We start from the raw sequence: 15,364 nt of genomic DNA, 5'->3' as shown, positions 1-15,364 counted from the left end.
AAATAACAAAAAGAAAGATTATAAATGCACAATCGGATGAAGGACCAGCCGGCGACCTCCAGCCGCCGCAGCTCCCCGGGTGGCGAGCCCGGCGCGAGCGCTCGGCGCGGTGGAGGCACACGAATTGCGCGGTGAGGAGCGCGCATGGACCCGCGACGACGGCCAGCTCCACCGGGTCGCGGCGCGCCCGCCACGCCAACGGGGCAATGCGGTGGGCCGCGAGGGCGATGAAGGCCACGCGGGACAGGAAGGTGACGGCGTGCAGGGCTCTTTCGAGGGCATCGGGGGTCAGGGCGGGAACGGCGGGGATCCTGCTGCTCGTCTTGTCCATTTGGAGGCAACAGGAAGAAACTTTACTCGCTGCAGTGCTGCCTGTGGTTCTTGGACTGTCATCGGCGTGCTGGTTCCTGAATTTGTAGTCAATTTATAAGGGCCAATAGCAGTTTCAAAAAAAAGGGGGCCAATAGCGTCGCCGGCCGCGGTCGGTCATCAATGGCCACAATTTCTGACGGGAGTTCACTTGTCAATGTCTTGGCAGACTCGTACGTCCGTACTCTGTACGAACAACGAACGAACGAGAAGGTAGAGATCAAGTTTGAAAAAAAAAGAAGGGGGTGTTTGATTCCCCCCTAAACTTTAACTCCCGTCACATCGAATGTTTAGATACTAATTAGAAGTATTAAACTTAGGGGGTGTTTGGATACGAGATGCTAAACTTTAACGGTGTCACATCGGATGTTCGGATGCTAATTAGAAAAACTAAACATGAGCTAATTACAAAACTAAGTGCAGAACCCTGTGCTAATTCGCGAGACGAATCTATTAAACCTAATTAATCTATCATTAGCAAATGGTTACTGTAGCACCACATTGTCAAATCATAGACTAATTAGGCTTAATAGATTCGTCTCGCGAATTACACTCCATCTGTGCAATTAGTTTTGTAATTAGCCTATATGTAATACTCCTAATTAGCATCAAACATCCGATGTGACGAGTGTTAAATTTTAACACGCTATTACCAAACAGCCCCTTAGACTATTTACAAAACTCATTACATAAGTGGAGGCTAAACGGCGAGACGAATCTATTAAACCTAATTAGTCCATGATTTGACAATGTCTTGCTACAGTAAACATTTGCTAATGATGAATTAATTAGGATTAATAGATTTATCTCGTCGTTTAGCCTCTGAATGTGAAATTAGTTTTATAATTAACTCATATTTAGTTCTCCTAATTAGTCTCCAAATATTTGATGTGACACGGACTAAACTTTAGCTCAGGAAACTAAACGCTCCCGAAGAAAAGGTCGAGAGCGCGTTCTTTCTGCTTGACGAGGCATCGAGCTAGTGATGGATGCAAAGTTGCAGACGCCAGACAGTATCTATAAGCTCTTGTTTACTTCACCCCCAACTCCCAACTTTGGCACTATGCAAAAAGAAGATTCCCCATCACATCAAACTTACGGTACATGTATGGAGTACTAAATGTAGACGAAATCAAAAATTAATTGCACAGTTTTGTTGTATTTTGCGAGACGAATCTTTTGAGCCTAATTAGTCAATATTTAGACAATAATTCACAAATACAAACGAAACGCTACAGTGTCACATTTATAGCAAAATGCTAATTTTACCACTCCCAAATTGGAGCACGGAGTCTCTCTTATCTCCCTTTAACTATTTGGATTCTTGGTGGTTGAGTTGGTGACCCGATTCACGCGTTGTGCTGGGCCTGGGCTGCTGAACCTTTCGCTTCAAAGGGATGGCGAGCGAGCTGGCCGGCCTTGATTCACGCGTTGAATATTGATGATCCAAGCCTGCACAGGACAGGGGTATTCGATTGCAAAGCTCATGCTTGCTTCGTCTCACTTGCGGTAGCTTTGCGTTTGTGTTTTGCTGCTAAATTTGAATGCGCGACGGGAGGTGGTTGTACAAGAGTCGCCGATTTGAAGCTGTGTGGAATGTAAAACGATGTGAACGTATTGGTCATGTTGCAAGGCATATGGATCACAGAGTATTTTCTCTTTACTTCAGAAATAGTTAGCGGGCACGATTTCTCTTTATTTCGAGAGAGAGGGCCAACGCAGTGCTTCCCTGAATTCTCACAAAAAAAAAAAAAACGTAGTGCTGCCCTGCTGTGAGCTCTGCGGCAACCCAGGGCACCGTTTGGCTCTGTGCAACCGTGGGGAATGGCGATGCACATCCATTCTCCTCTGTTCCTCCCCCACTTTTTTCTCACTCTGCTTCAGGATATGCACCTCTGCCACAGTCCGGAGCAACATTTCCTTGTGCAACATGAATGCCACTCTCAATATATCTAGGTCTTGTTTAGTTGGCCAAATTGGGAGGTGCCAAATTACTGTGCTGACACTGTAGCACACTGTAGCGTTTCGTTTGTATTTGTGAATTATTGTCCAAACATTGACTAATTAGGCTCAAAAGATTCGTCTCGCAAAGTACAACAAAACTGTGCAATTAGTTTTTAATTTCATCTACATTTAGTACTCCATGCATGTACCGCAAGTTTGATGTGATGGGGAATCTTCTTTTTGCATAGTGCGAAAGTTGGGGGTGAACTAAACATGACCCTATATCCTTTGTTTTGTTTATAGTTGATCAGTCACTGATCTTTATTACACCACACAAATCGTTGCAAACAGTTAGCCTAGCCTACTAGTACTATTTCTGTTACGGAACTCTGACAATCAGGGAGGTGCACGGCACAAAGTGAGCCCAAATTACCACGGGCAACAATCTAAACCGCAGTCAACCTGTGGCACAATCATTTCCGAGCTACTATACCCATTCGTGAGGATCAGGCCCCAACTTGTTGCAGGGCTTGGCATCGCCGTCGTCGACCTCGTCCAGGCATTGGTACTGTTGGTCTTTACAGTTGCAGAGCACGAGCATGACGAAGCCCGCGAGGACGACCAAGGACGTCATGCACCAGATGAGGACCACCAGCGCCGGCGGCATGACCAGCGACACCCGGTACGCGAACGCGCAGCTGAGGACGGTGGAGAGATACCACACAGCAGCCTGCAGCCTCCACCTCTCCACGGCGGGGGAGCTTGGCGTGAGCCGCTCGGCCTGCCGGAGGCACCAGAAGAGCGCGGCGAGGACGGCGCCCGCGCCGGCGATGAAGGCCAGGTCCCACGGGTCGCCGCGCGCCAGCCACGCCGACCGGGCCAAGCTGCAGGACACGACGGCGATGGCGACGACGCGGACGATCAAGGACACGAGGACGAGCAGCGCGCTGCTGCTGGTCGGCTCCTTCTCGGCTGCTGCCTCCGCCGACTGCGTGTTGGCATCAGAGCCCATAATGGAACGGGAATGTTTGCAGTAGATGTTTGCTGCGTCCGTCCGTGTGTGTCTGCGGGCTGCTGCATCTGCATGCTTCCCGACGTTCTGAATTTATTGAAAGAGTTACGCGGCAATGGCACAACACGGTTATATGACGATTCGTCGTGGCTGACTTGAGGTTCCGAAGGTTTCAGTCGCTGGACTCAGTCCTGACCCTCAATTTCTCTTCGAGTTCCCCTGGCAAATTGTCTGGGAGTCTGGACCAAGGACGAGCGCTAGGTAGCTGAAATGACGCTTGATAGCAGTTTCTTGGGCAGTCACTCTTACGCGCACAAGAACGGTGTATTCGTCCGTCTCTCTCGACCTCGCTCTTGACGTTCTTTAGCTTGCTTGGTTGACCGGCCGGTGGCGACTGGTGGATCGCGCGAAGCCCGTGAGGCCGTTACTTTGGCCTGTTACCTCCCCAGTGATCTGGACCTGTGAGGCTCCACAGGAAGAGGTCTTCGGAGAAAACGATCATAGCTTAACTGATTAAGAAGGTGGAAAGTGTGGTTATGCGTCCCAATCCCTTCAACAAAAACCGCTTATGATCGTTTTCGATATTAGCATTTTGGACAGGTATTTTACCATGGTAGAATATTATTATTTTTTTAGCAATGGAAAATTATATATAGAATTGGCTTTGACATTCTTAGGCCCCAACCCGTCCGAGCGATTCCAAATTATTTCTCCCCCTCAGCTCATTGTATCCTCCCAGCAGCCCAGCTGCTAGAAAATCAAGCCCAACCAAGACGAGATTCCCTGTCTAGTTGTTTTTCAATTAACAAACACTGAGCACGGGCTAATATTTTTAAAAATTATTTTATTTAGAAATTATTTAGAAATTAAATTCCTAACTAATAATCAAAATTGTTTACCTAGTACTCTCTCATTTTTTCAATACTTCAACATAATACTCATATCAACGTGTACTTATCTTTGTCCAGTTGTAATTAATTTTTAATTAGTAATTACTCCATACAGTTTTTCATCCACATTCACACTTTTCTCATTTTGTATCGCACCTCCATACATTGCATTTAGCATAAAAATCACATTACATCCTCACATACATAATAAATGGTCTACATGGTGACACCCACCATGCGTATATACCTTAATTAACTTAATATTTATATATTAATAATAACATAAATATGTAATTTAGAATCATATATTAGTTTACTTTTAAATATTTTTATATGATGCAACGAAGATAATTAGATTAAGATTTAGGTGTTTACTTTAGGCTATTTTCAGTAACGATACACGTGGGTAACTTAGATACAAATTTAGAATGTCACTTTAAGTTATGCTTTACAATGATATGCATGAGTAATTTGGATGAAGATTATAGGGTTGCTTTAGATTATTTTTTATAATGGTGGAGCTTGATAATTTAAATATAGGTTCAGGGTTTATTTTAGAATATTTTCATAATGATAGCTATGTTTATTAGAGTTCATATGATTCATGTTTGAAGTTTCTGATTTGATTAGATTTCTAGAATTTGTGTTTTTTTCTAGCGTGTCTTGTGAGAACTAATACAGAATCTTCAATGGAAAAAAATGAGACCACACTACTACAAACTATTACCTTGAGCTACCTCACTTGTTAAACATTCGAACACAATAGATATATCTTCATCCGATTGTGATAGAATTTAGTTAATAATTACTCTATAACGTTCCATCCACATTTATGACCGTTAACTTTTCACTTTGCATCGCAAGTATGCGCTTGAATTTATTTAAAAACCCTAAGTTTGAGCTATAGTTATAACATAGAAATCTATATTCTCATCACTAACTGTGTATCTTTATAAATGATAACACACACCATTCGTATATACCTTAATTATTATATCATATACCAATAGTGTAAGAAATAGAAGATTTAGAATCATATTGTTGGTGTATATTTTTAATTAAGGTTATTTTTAATGACAACATATGTGGATAGTATAGTTGCAAATTTAAGGGGTTACTTTAAGTTATTTTTGAAGTATTAGCGATAGGAAATTTAGTTGATTTTAAATTATTTTTATAATGGTAGAAGCGGGTAATTTTGGTAAAGATTAGGGGTTACTTTAGACTATTTTTATAATGGCACAGGTGGATAATTTTTTAGAAAACATAATAGATCCAATAGCTATGATGATGGCTAGATGTTTTGCCTTTTTTGAGAATAATTTATATCTTCCTCATTTTCTGGTTGAGTTTATTCTTTTCATGAAGTTCGTCTAGAATCTGAATCACAATATATCTTTTTCGTTCCACTTGTTGGTATTCTACTATTCTTCAGACTGTAGTGGTGATCCAACTCGCAGTGGGGGGGGGGGGGGGGTGCGGGGCTCGAGGAAGAGCATCACGCTGCTACCCGACGTCTTCTCGGCTGGTGTCTCCGCCCTACTGTGGTTGGGGACCGGCGGTCCGGCGCTGGGCCGCTGGCCACGGCGGGGAGCCGGGGACGACATCGGCAATCTTGCTTCTCGTCTTAGCCATATGCAAAGAAGGAAGATGGAGAACCTGAATCAAATACTATCTGTTCGGCCAGAGTTGTCTCAAAATTGATGGATGGATTGTTTTCACGACCGCTCACGCGGCACTCAGACGACCTTTGAGACACGAATTGACTAACATATACGATGACTTTGACATCACCCACGCGTCTCGGCCCCACCTTCCACCGAGTACTTTCAACGCGGCGTGTTCTTGCGTGTGCCGCGGTTCCGCAACTTCCAACAATTCTGAGAAAAAACGAACGGCGCTTTCTGTGATTCTGCTGAACAGCTGATCCGCTGAGCTGATCTATGCAGACAGCGATCAGTAAATGGATTAGGGAAGCTAACAACTTGCGGTTGCTACATGCCTGCCTGCAAATGATCCAGTGATCCTTGTACTATGTTGCGTTGGTAGTTGACTCTCTTGTTGATTCGCACACGCAGTATATATTGATTTTAGTGTGAAGGTTCGATGGTCATTCTATTTTCTTTTTTGGTTGTTGCGAGGAGCTTATATTGTAATTCCTGTTAAGACTCTCTGCTAAAAGGACAAAAATAAAGCACAAGCAGCCTAAAGCGTTATCCGTAAAGCACTTTTTTTCAAAAAAAAAATAGTGCTGGTTAAATTCACCACTACAAATACACACGGGCATCGTCTACCACCGAAAGAATAGTGCTGGTTAAATCCAGGAAAATACGAGCATCAGTACCGAGAATTCGAAACCTGGTAGGTTCCACCGTACCCTTGCGAGTTGAGCTACACTCAGTTCGCGGATCTTCGATATTCCTGTACTGCTTATTTTGAATCGATAAAACCAGAACAGCATCATGGTTTCTGTAACTGAATTACCTAAAATACCAATTTATGGGAATGTAAAACTACTGGCTCGGAGACTGCTTGTGAGGAGCCGCTGCCATCCTCTCGAGGCGGAAGCTAGGCGCCGCACAGTTCCAACCCAAATCCACCGCAATCCCTCACAAATCCACCCCCAATTTCCAATCAACCTACAGATCCTGAATCTCCGCATCTCCAATCCCCAGTTTACAGCTTGTTTTTTCACCAACGAGACCCCTCTGCTGCCATGGTGACTTAGGTGCTACCACCTCCGTCGGCGGCGGCGGCGTCGCCAGAGGGCGCCGCCGGACCTCCTGGCGCTCTGCGGGGTCTGCTCCTGCCTCCGCCAAATCGCCTGCTTGTGGAGCTTCATCCATCGCTGAGTGAACAGCGACCCGGGTCCTCGCGGCCATCGCTCAGGCAAACCTCCGGCGCCGCCGCTCTGATCTCCCTGCTCCGGCCTCCTCCGCCTAAGCCGGCCGCGGATTGGAGCCCTCCTCCAGACGCTCTCTCCATTAATCCCATCAGCAGCTCATCTCCTTGCGTGAGAGGGGAGATCAGGAAGCGCTACGCAGCTGCTGCCGCCGGCCGATTCAGCACCGAGGAGCGATGTGAACTGGCGTCGTCGTCCGCTCCCTCCCAGCAAGCTCGCTTGGAGGCCCACTGGCCCAACCGAATCCTGCAGCCTGCACCATCGCCGCTAGGCTAGAGCTACGAGGCCATCCAGAGGAGTCGACGAGGACCACGAAGCGCTGGCGCCGCTGCCGACCCCGCCTCTAGTAAGCGGTGGACTGCTCCACTGCTCCGCAGCCAGGCGCAAAGAAGCTGCCCTTGTCGCCTGCTGACGTATCCGTGTCACGTCGAGCGCTGCTCCGGTGCCGGCATCCATCTCCACTACTTCGCACTACGGTCGTCTTCCCTGACATGCACTATGCCGAAGCCGACGTCTCGTCCTCCGCTGAAGTTCCAACTACGGCCACTGCCTGCGCCCTTGCTCGGTTGGCGCCTCCGCTTCCTGCTCCACCACCGTCGGTCATCGCTTCAGGACCGACAGTCGGTCGCCGCTCAGAATCCACTGCCGCATCAACCTTGTTCTCGCAGATGTGAGACAACAATGTCATCCTCCTCTCCGTTGCCCACCCCCCCCCCCCCTCCCACCCACACACACCCACCCACCCACCTCCAAATGCGGGGTCTCAGGCGAAGGGTCACCCTCCCAAGAATCCGCCATCGTCCGACGCCGCCACCAACCAAGATCCACGCAGAGCGTAGCCTCACCTTCAAGAGGTGGGTTCGATGTCGATGCTTCTGTTGCCTCGCCCGCGACCATCAAGTTCGCCCCTACAAGGACTTCTTCCGTTGCCACCGTCCTGGGCATAGTAAGCGACAATGCCGCTTCAGCTTTCCTACCGTTGCGCCGAGTTATCGTCAACCTCCAATTCAAGCTTGCCACTCAGCATACTCGCACCTGGGCGGATGTTGTGGCGATGTCTCCACCAAGTGGGCCATGTGGTCTGTTGCCGGCTTCGACTACGAACAACATGAATAGCGCCGCATGTGCTGCTTGTGGGTGCCTTTGTCATCTCACAAAAGGTCGCACACCTCTTCAGCCACTACGAACAACACGAGGAGACGATGCGCCCACTCAGAGCTAAAGCATCCACCATCAAGCTGTGGCTAGCATAAGTGGCCAACCATTTAGAACGTGTGGAGCCGCATTGCAAGGACCCTTTGGTTGGTCTCTTTGGTCCTTGTTCCCCAGTTAGGTGTTCTCCAGATCTAGCTTTCTTTGCTTCACTATCAGTTGCATGCACGACTACTCAGGACTCTTTGCCACATGATGAGATTGCATACCTTCAGCGAAAAGCTTTCTAAGGCCAACTTGATGGATGTGATGCCCACAACCACAAAGGAGGAGGAGGTGAGGGCCCTTAATTCCATTTCTGAAATTGTAGCCGTTGAAGATCTCACCAACAAATTGGATGCAATGCCCTCACGGCCCTCTAAAGCAAAGGAGTACAAGGAGCTCTCCATGGAGCACACACTGCTCCAAGTTGTCGCCTCTTCTAAAGATAGTGGTGATGTAGATACCGCTTTACAGTCGATCACCAAGAATTGTGTGCTTCCCATCATCAAGAAGGCAGTTGTGGCGGCAACGCCTTTGGCCATGATCACTACAAGTTGCAAGGACATGATGATGGAGCAAATGACCCAGCAAGTGGACATCTCTTTTGAGGATGTTGTCGTGGTTGAAGACGCTTCCGATGATGAGAAATTATCTCAGGTATGGGTATTACAATCGAGAACCCCATATTTCTCATCACCATCGAAGATGACCCTACTCATTCTACGGCTAGGTCAAGGTAGAAGAAGCTCGACTGACAGAGGATCCACCATTAAAGGTCTGACACCACATCTATAAATGGTGAGTATCTTGGATATCCTCCTATACACTCCCCTTCCACCACCGTCCATGGCAACAAGATGCCAGCGCAAGTCTTACGATAGATCCTAGATCCTCGCTTCGTCGAAGTGCCTGTCTTGCCCAACGTAATGTGTTAGAAGATTTGGACATTCTTGGGAATGATAGGAATCTCAATGAGGATGCAATTCAAAAGTATGCAGATCGTTGTTGCCACCGGACCACCTCAAGCCACTAAAGGGTTTGAAAAGTCATGCCTTCTTGAACCTAATGGTAGAGGTTTCTTGTTTTCTACTTTTCTATGAGGATGATGTTGTGCTATTGCAGCTCATGTTGTGAGTGAAGTTGTTTGTTAGCGGAGTTGTCATTCTTAGTCGTAGTTAGTTATTGTAGGGTTGCATCTATGTTTTTCCTTTTCCATTGTCGAACCCTTTTCGGGGATTGTTATTTGCTCTGGCTTTCTTCTTTATCAATATAATCAGCAGTTCTTCTGCTTGGTTAGTTTAAAAAAAATTATGGGAATGCATCTCCTTCAGTACTGAATTCATCTTAATAAAAAATCTGTATTAGATGAACTACAACGTCAACTTCATTAAATTAAATTATGTTCTGAAACGTCGTTCTAGAAAAAAAAAAGAAACAACGTATGGTTGTTTGAATACTATGCATGTGCCACTGCACATGACAAGATACCCATGCAATTTCTTGGTCTCCTATTTGCAGATCTTGTCGTGCTTGTCAAGAACTCATCTCAATCGACAAATAAGCATAACCAACGACAAGGTCACCAAGATTTTGATTTCTAGTTTTCACAATGACTAGGAAATTACAGTCACATCGACTGAACTAATTTTATTCTACAAATTGACACGCCCAAGTACTACGTAGGTAGGTAGTTCCAATTTGCAATCCAACATTTTTTTTCTTCTTCTTTTACGAGAAAAAAATCAACGGTCTAGAGGAAGTGTTAACCGAAAATATACATAGCCAAAGTGTTAACCGAAAATGTATGTTATGCCTCAAGCATGATGTAGAACTGATAGTTTGTGCCGTGTTTATTTAGCTACTAGTCAAGATATTCGTGTCTTTTTAGCTTCGTCCGCATCGTTAAATTAGCTGACCGCCTAAACAAGCGCTATTAACCGCATTTGTGGCAAATACAAAGAATGGATAAAGATAAACTATCTAGGGCCTCCCCAACAAAAGATTAATTAAGCTGGGTTATTTTGACTCTTGACCAAAGGCAGTCCAGTAAGTCAAAGGCTAGTATGAACCAGAGTTTTTATCCTGGCGTGGAACGAAATATTTCCGTTTAAAACCCCAAATCTCACGCGCTTTTTAGAATTCTGAAGAGGATTAGGATGATCGAAGAGAAAATTAGTTGGACTGAAGGGGGACGAAGGCGACGAAGTAAACCCCAGCCCCTGCGTCGCTCCCCCACGGGCGACATGGGCGGCGCCCTAGGTTCCACCGGCAACCCTCCACCGCCTCTCGTGTCCTCCTTGCCGCCACCGAAGGGGGTCGCCAGAAGCCCGCCCGGCTCTTGAGGACGGCGGCGGCGGGGCAGTCCGGCGGCGCTCGTGGACGGCGCCGGGGTGGGATGGCGCTAAGGGCCGAGTGGCACGTTGGAGCGGCGGCAGCCCGGATCCAGCCCTACCATGGGCGGATCCAGCCTCCCCACCCCCGGATCCGCTGCCCCGGCCCACCCCGGCGCAACGCAGAGGAGGTGCTGGAGGAAGCACTAGCACTCAGGGAGGCAGCACAGGATGTAGGCGTACGCCATGGCGACGATGTCGAATCCTGGCCCGTGGAGATGAGGACGCGGTGCATGGTCGCCTAGAGCAGGCCGATGGGTAGTGACGCGGCGAGGAGCAGCAGCATCGTGCGGCGGAGCGCGGTGCGGAGGAGGTCCGTGCGTCCGACCCCGAACGCCTGGCCGCAGACAGGGTCCATCCCGCCAGCGAGGCTGAAGAGGATGGAGTAGCTGGTGATGTTGGTGAAGCCGAGCGCGAGGGAGCCGCCGGCGAGGGGCTGCTGGCAGAGGCGACCGAGGAACACCATGGAAACTAGGGAGTGCATGTAGAAAAGGATCCCCGGGCTCGCCGGGCAGTGACTTCCTATGGCGACAGAGCTCCAGGCCGAGGAGGAGCGCTGGGTGTTCGACGCCCAGGGGTGCGCCAAGGCGGAGCGGATCACCGGGATGCGGCAGCCGCTAGGGCCAAGGTCAAGGCATTGCGGGAGGAAGTGGGCCGCGTGAGAGAGATGGAGGAGAAGCTCGCCGCGAAGGAGGTTGAGCCGCGCGGACGCGTGGTGGCGCCATGTGGGGAAGGAGTGGACTGGCAGCGGTGGCGGACGAAGGGCGGCCGGTCCGGCGCGATGGTGGCCAAGTAGGGCAAGTGACAGGCCGGGTTACGGCAGCTTTTGAGCCTTCAACGGCGGCGGCGTGGTGCCGCGACCGGGGTGTTCTGTGCAAGGTGTGCCAGCGACATCATGGAGGCGCGGCAAGGACACCTGGCGTAGGCTGGCGGCACCGAGGTGGAGCTGCAGGCGTTGTCGGGCCACCTCTCCTCGGCTGAGGAGTTGCGAAGGCAACAACGGGAAAGGAAGGCGGCTGAGCTCTGGTGGGGGCTCGCGTGGCATGGAGGAGGCTGCAAGGTGTGGGGGTCCAGTGTGCTACGTGGAGACGCGGCGGCGAGCAAGCAGAGGTGGAGGTATGGCGGCGTGGTGCGTGGATGTGCAATGGCGACGCTGCCCTAGATGGGCTGTCGCGATTGTGGTTTGGGAATGCCAAGCCGTGAGTGTGGAGTGAGGGGTTGGGATGCTCCGACCAACAAACACTGGTGTGAAGATGACGGCGGCGCCTTAGGGTGTCATTCTTCCCATTGGGGGCGTCATGTCTGAGCTACAACCCTACTGCACGGGGTCCTCTGGGTGAAAACCCTATCCAGTCCCTGGACGAGCGACGGCGGCACCACTGGTGTCGTGCCCTTCTTGGAGGCATCGTCTCTAGAGACCCATCTCGGTTTGTGATATTGCTGGTCCATTGGTCATGGGCGGCTGCAACTGGTGGTGGCATTTCCGCCGCGTGGAAAGCTGGACGGGTGTTGCTAAGGCCATGTGGAGGTGATAGCAGGTATTGCGACTATTAGGGGTTGTCGCATGGTTGTCAATTTGGCTGCTTGCAGTGGACCGCGGTGGCTAGCGTTGCTTCACAATGGTCAGAGCAATGTGGGACTGCGTCGAAGGACGGCGCTTGCGGCAACGGCATCATGGGACAACTAGACTTGCAGCGGACCGCGGCGGGTTGATCAGCTTGGTTGGGCTACTTGGTGCAGTACATCGTCGAAAGGCGGCACAAGCGACTTCTCTGGTTTGCTGACTTGACGACGGAGGCTTTTGGCAGGTGAAGCAACGAGGCAAAGTCGACATGCGGCAGCAGCTTGGTTGATCGATGGAGGTCTGGTGGAGTGGGGCAGCATTGCTCACCACTTTGACGGTGATAAAAGAAACGGATCCGTGACGTGGAGTACCGTGGCGGGCGAGGCAAGGCCCCCGCGCGTGGTGTTTCTTCGAGGCGATGAGAGCGAGGTGGAGTCCAACGGCGGATGTGGCGAGACCCCCGTGCATTGTGTTATCGTGGTGGCGACTGGGAGGCAGTCTGCGAGAGGTCCGGATTTGATGGTATCACTCCGTCAGGTGGAGTGTGGTGTTACGGCGGCACTACGGTGGAGGGTCTCGCATGGCGGTGGCCTTCTTGGTGCCGTGCAGTCTGCTTCTATCGGTTCCTTATCGACACAGAGCCACGCCTGAAGGTTTCGGCAAATAGATGAGCGTGTATGTTGGGGGATTCTACCGTGGTGAGTGGAGTGAGGAGGCCGCATTGACGTCCCAATCCAACCGGTCGAATTGAGTTGAGTGGTGACTCGCGTTGATGTCCCAATCCAACCGGGCGAGCCCTTTTATTTTCCTTTTCTTTTCCTTTTCCTTCCTATAACCTCCCAGACTTGTAGTTTTGTGTTTTCTGCCATATCAATCAAACAAGCTGCGTCTAAAAATAGGGGGACTGGATGATCGAAGAGGAAATAACCATACGATCTACCTCAATTCACAAGAGGAATTATAAAATGATTTTTAACCCATTTCTAACGCTAGTTTGATAATAGTTGCAATCTCATTAAATGAGGATTAAATGATGTGCTACGTAGGCTGGCTAAACCGATGATGTGGCAAGAAATTTATAAAAAGGAAAGTAGTAGGCTTATCTAAGATAAAACTTGGTATATGCTGCATGCTGATATGTGTCTTGAGAAACGGAATAGAAATGACCGAATCATTTCATAATGAAATTCAAAAATTAAACGTTGCGAGTAGCACGTAGGAAACCCGGAAAATGAAACGCATTAAAGATCTAGTTTTATTTAAAATGCATCGAAGGTCCATCAACTTGCGAGAGGGTATCACTTAGGTCCATCAACTTTAAAAGTGCATTTTTGGATCCATAAATTTTTTATTCGTTCACCATATGACCATACCCCTCCATATAGGCAGCTGCTAATGATATGGCATGCTGGCAGGGCATCTCCTCGCTCATCCCTCTCTTCATTTCAGGGTGGGCCTAGCATGTATCAAGGGTATTCAAATGAATACTCATTATTTTTTACCAAACAATTTGTATGTGTGTTGAACACTTTAAAAAATTATGATCTCAAGCTTATAAATTTATGGGTATAAATGCTCACCTCTGAGTTATACATTCTATTTATTATACATTTAGTATTTTGTGATGTTATAATGAATTATGCATGCTAAATCTAGACTTTGGCAGTATTTTTTTTACCATTGGAAATTTTGAATACCCACCCTACAAAATCCTGGACCCGCCCCTGCTTCATCTTCATCTCTTCTCCTTCTCATGGTCTTAGGCTAGGAATTTCATCAAGCTTGCTGTGCGCCCAACCACCGTCCGTCACCAACCCAATCTACGCACATAAGCACACCAGAGTCTCGGTCCAGCACCTCCGTGCCGACAATCTTCGTTTTTCGTCCACTCCAGCTCGCCCAGCTCGCCAGATTCCACCTCCTCCACTACGCCACCGACCCCTCCTCTTCGAGCTTTGCACGCCTCCCAATGGAGAATCGCAGGTTTTACAGCTGCAAGCCGCCGTCGTCCACGTTGGCGGGACATCTCCGACCGCCTCCACCCCAACCAACAGCGAAAATTGGGCTTCTAGTGCCCACACTTCGTGTTTCCTCGAACTAGCCGGCCTCCTCGTCAGAAAAGCCACGATTAAATGTCTAAGTCCGATGAGGAGAGAGAAGAGAGAGGAGATGGCCAATCAGCATACCACATCATCACAAGCTGCCAACATGGAGGGGTATAAAGCTGCGGTGAACGACTTAAAAAATTTACGGATCCAAAAATGCACTTTTGGAGTTGATGCCTAAGGCCCTGTTTGGATACAAACTCCTAAAGTTTAGTAGTGTACTAAAGTTTAGGACCCTCAAATTGCTAGTCCTAAAGTTTAAAGTTTAGTACAGGGCTGTTTGGATAGACTAATAATCTTTAGGATCTTAGAGGGAAAATGTCATTTTTACCTCTCAATTACTCCTCTAAACTACCCTTATACTGTTCACGTCATTAATGCATGCGAGGGCAATAGAGGTAAAAGGGGACTTGGGGACCACTTTTAGGAGAAATAGGATCCATTAGGACCCCTTGACCCTCCTAATGAAAATGGCCCTCCTAAAGTTTAGGAGTGCACTTTTAGGACCCATGTTTGGATGCACAAATCCTAAAAGTGTCCTAAAAGTGAACTCCTAATCTTTAGTAGGGTGTATCCAAACAGGCCCTAAGTGACGCCCCCTCATAAGTTGATAGACCTCCAATGTATTTTACTCTTTTATTTATCAATCCAAAATCACTCTTCGGATGATGGGGCATTTTTAGAAACCACAAAATAAAACTCTTCACGAAAAATGACCTTGTGTTCAAGTTTACGCCTCAAAAAATTAGTTTACCTCTGTCAGCTGCCCTGCTCAAATCTCCTTTTGTCCGGGAGACAAGGTCGGGCGGACCTAGTATAGGGACATGGATGTACAGATGTACATCCAATAATTCTTGCCAAATAATTCTTGCCAAATACTAGCAGTTTGTATGTATATAATCCATACGTGTACTCACAGTTTGTTCAGAACGTGTATATTTGAGCTCCAGCACTCAAAAAAGTCTTGCCAATGTCTCTCGCACGCCACGATGGG

The 15,364-nt window shown here is 48.3% G+C and overlaps 1 protein-coding gene and 1 long non-coding RNA gene across 2 annotated transcripts; one reads left to right on the top strand and one right to left on the bottom strand.

Moving 5' to 3' along the window:
* Positions 1 to 2,576: 2,576 nt before the first annotated feature.
* Positions 2,577 to 3,410, bottom strand: LOC117850262 (uncharacterized). Its single transcript, XM_034732079.2, has one exon. The coding sequence runs from the start codon at positions 3,323 to 3,325 to the stop codon at positions 2,801 to 2,803; it is 525 nt and encodes a 174-aa protein (XP_034587970.1). The 5' UTR covers positions 3,326 to 3,410; the 3' UTR covers positions 2,577 to 2,800.
* A 3,205-nt stretch (positions 3,411 to 6,615) lies between these two features.
* LOC117847102 (uncharacterized) lies at positions 6,616 to 9,466 on the top strand. Its single transcript, XR_004638538.2, has 2 exons — positions 6,616 to 8,968; positions 9,042 to 9,466. It is a non-coding gene; the product is annotated as an uncharacterized lncRNA (long non-coding RNA).
* Positions 9,467 to 15,364: the final 5,898 nt, after the last annotated feature.

Source organism: Setaria viridis, chromosome 3 (genome assembly GCF_005286985.2).
Source record: "Setaria viridis chromosome 3, Setaria_viridis_v4.0, whole genome shotgun sequence".
Lineage (NCBI taxonomy): Eukaryota > Viridiplantae > Streptophyta > Magnoliopsida > Poales > Poaceae > Setaria > Setaria viridis.
This window is presented reverse-complemented; position numbering and strand designations above follow the sequence as displayed.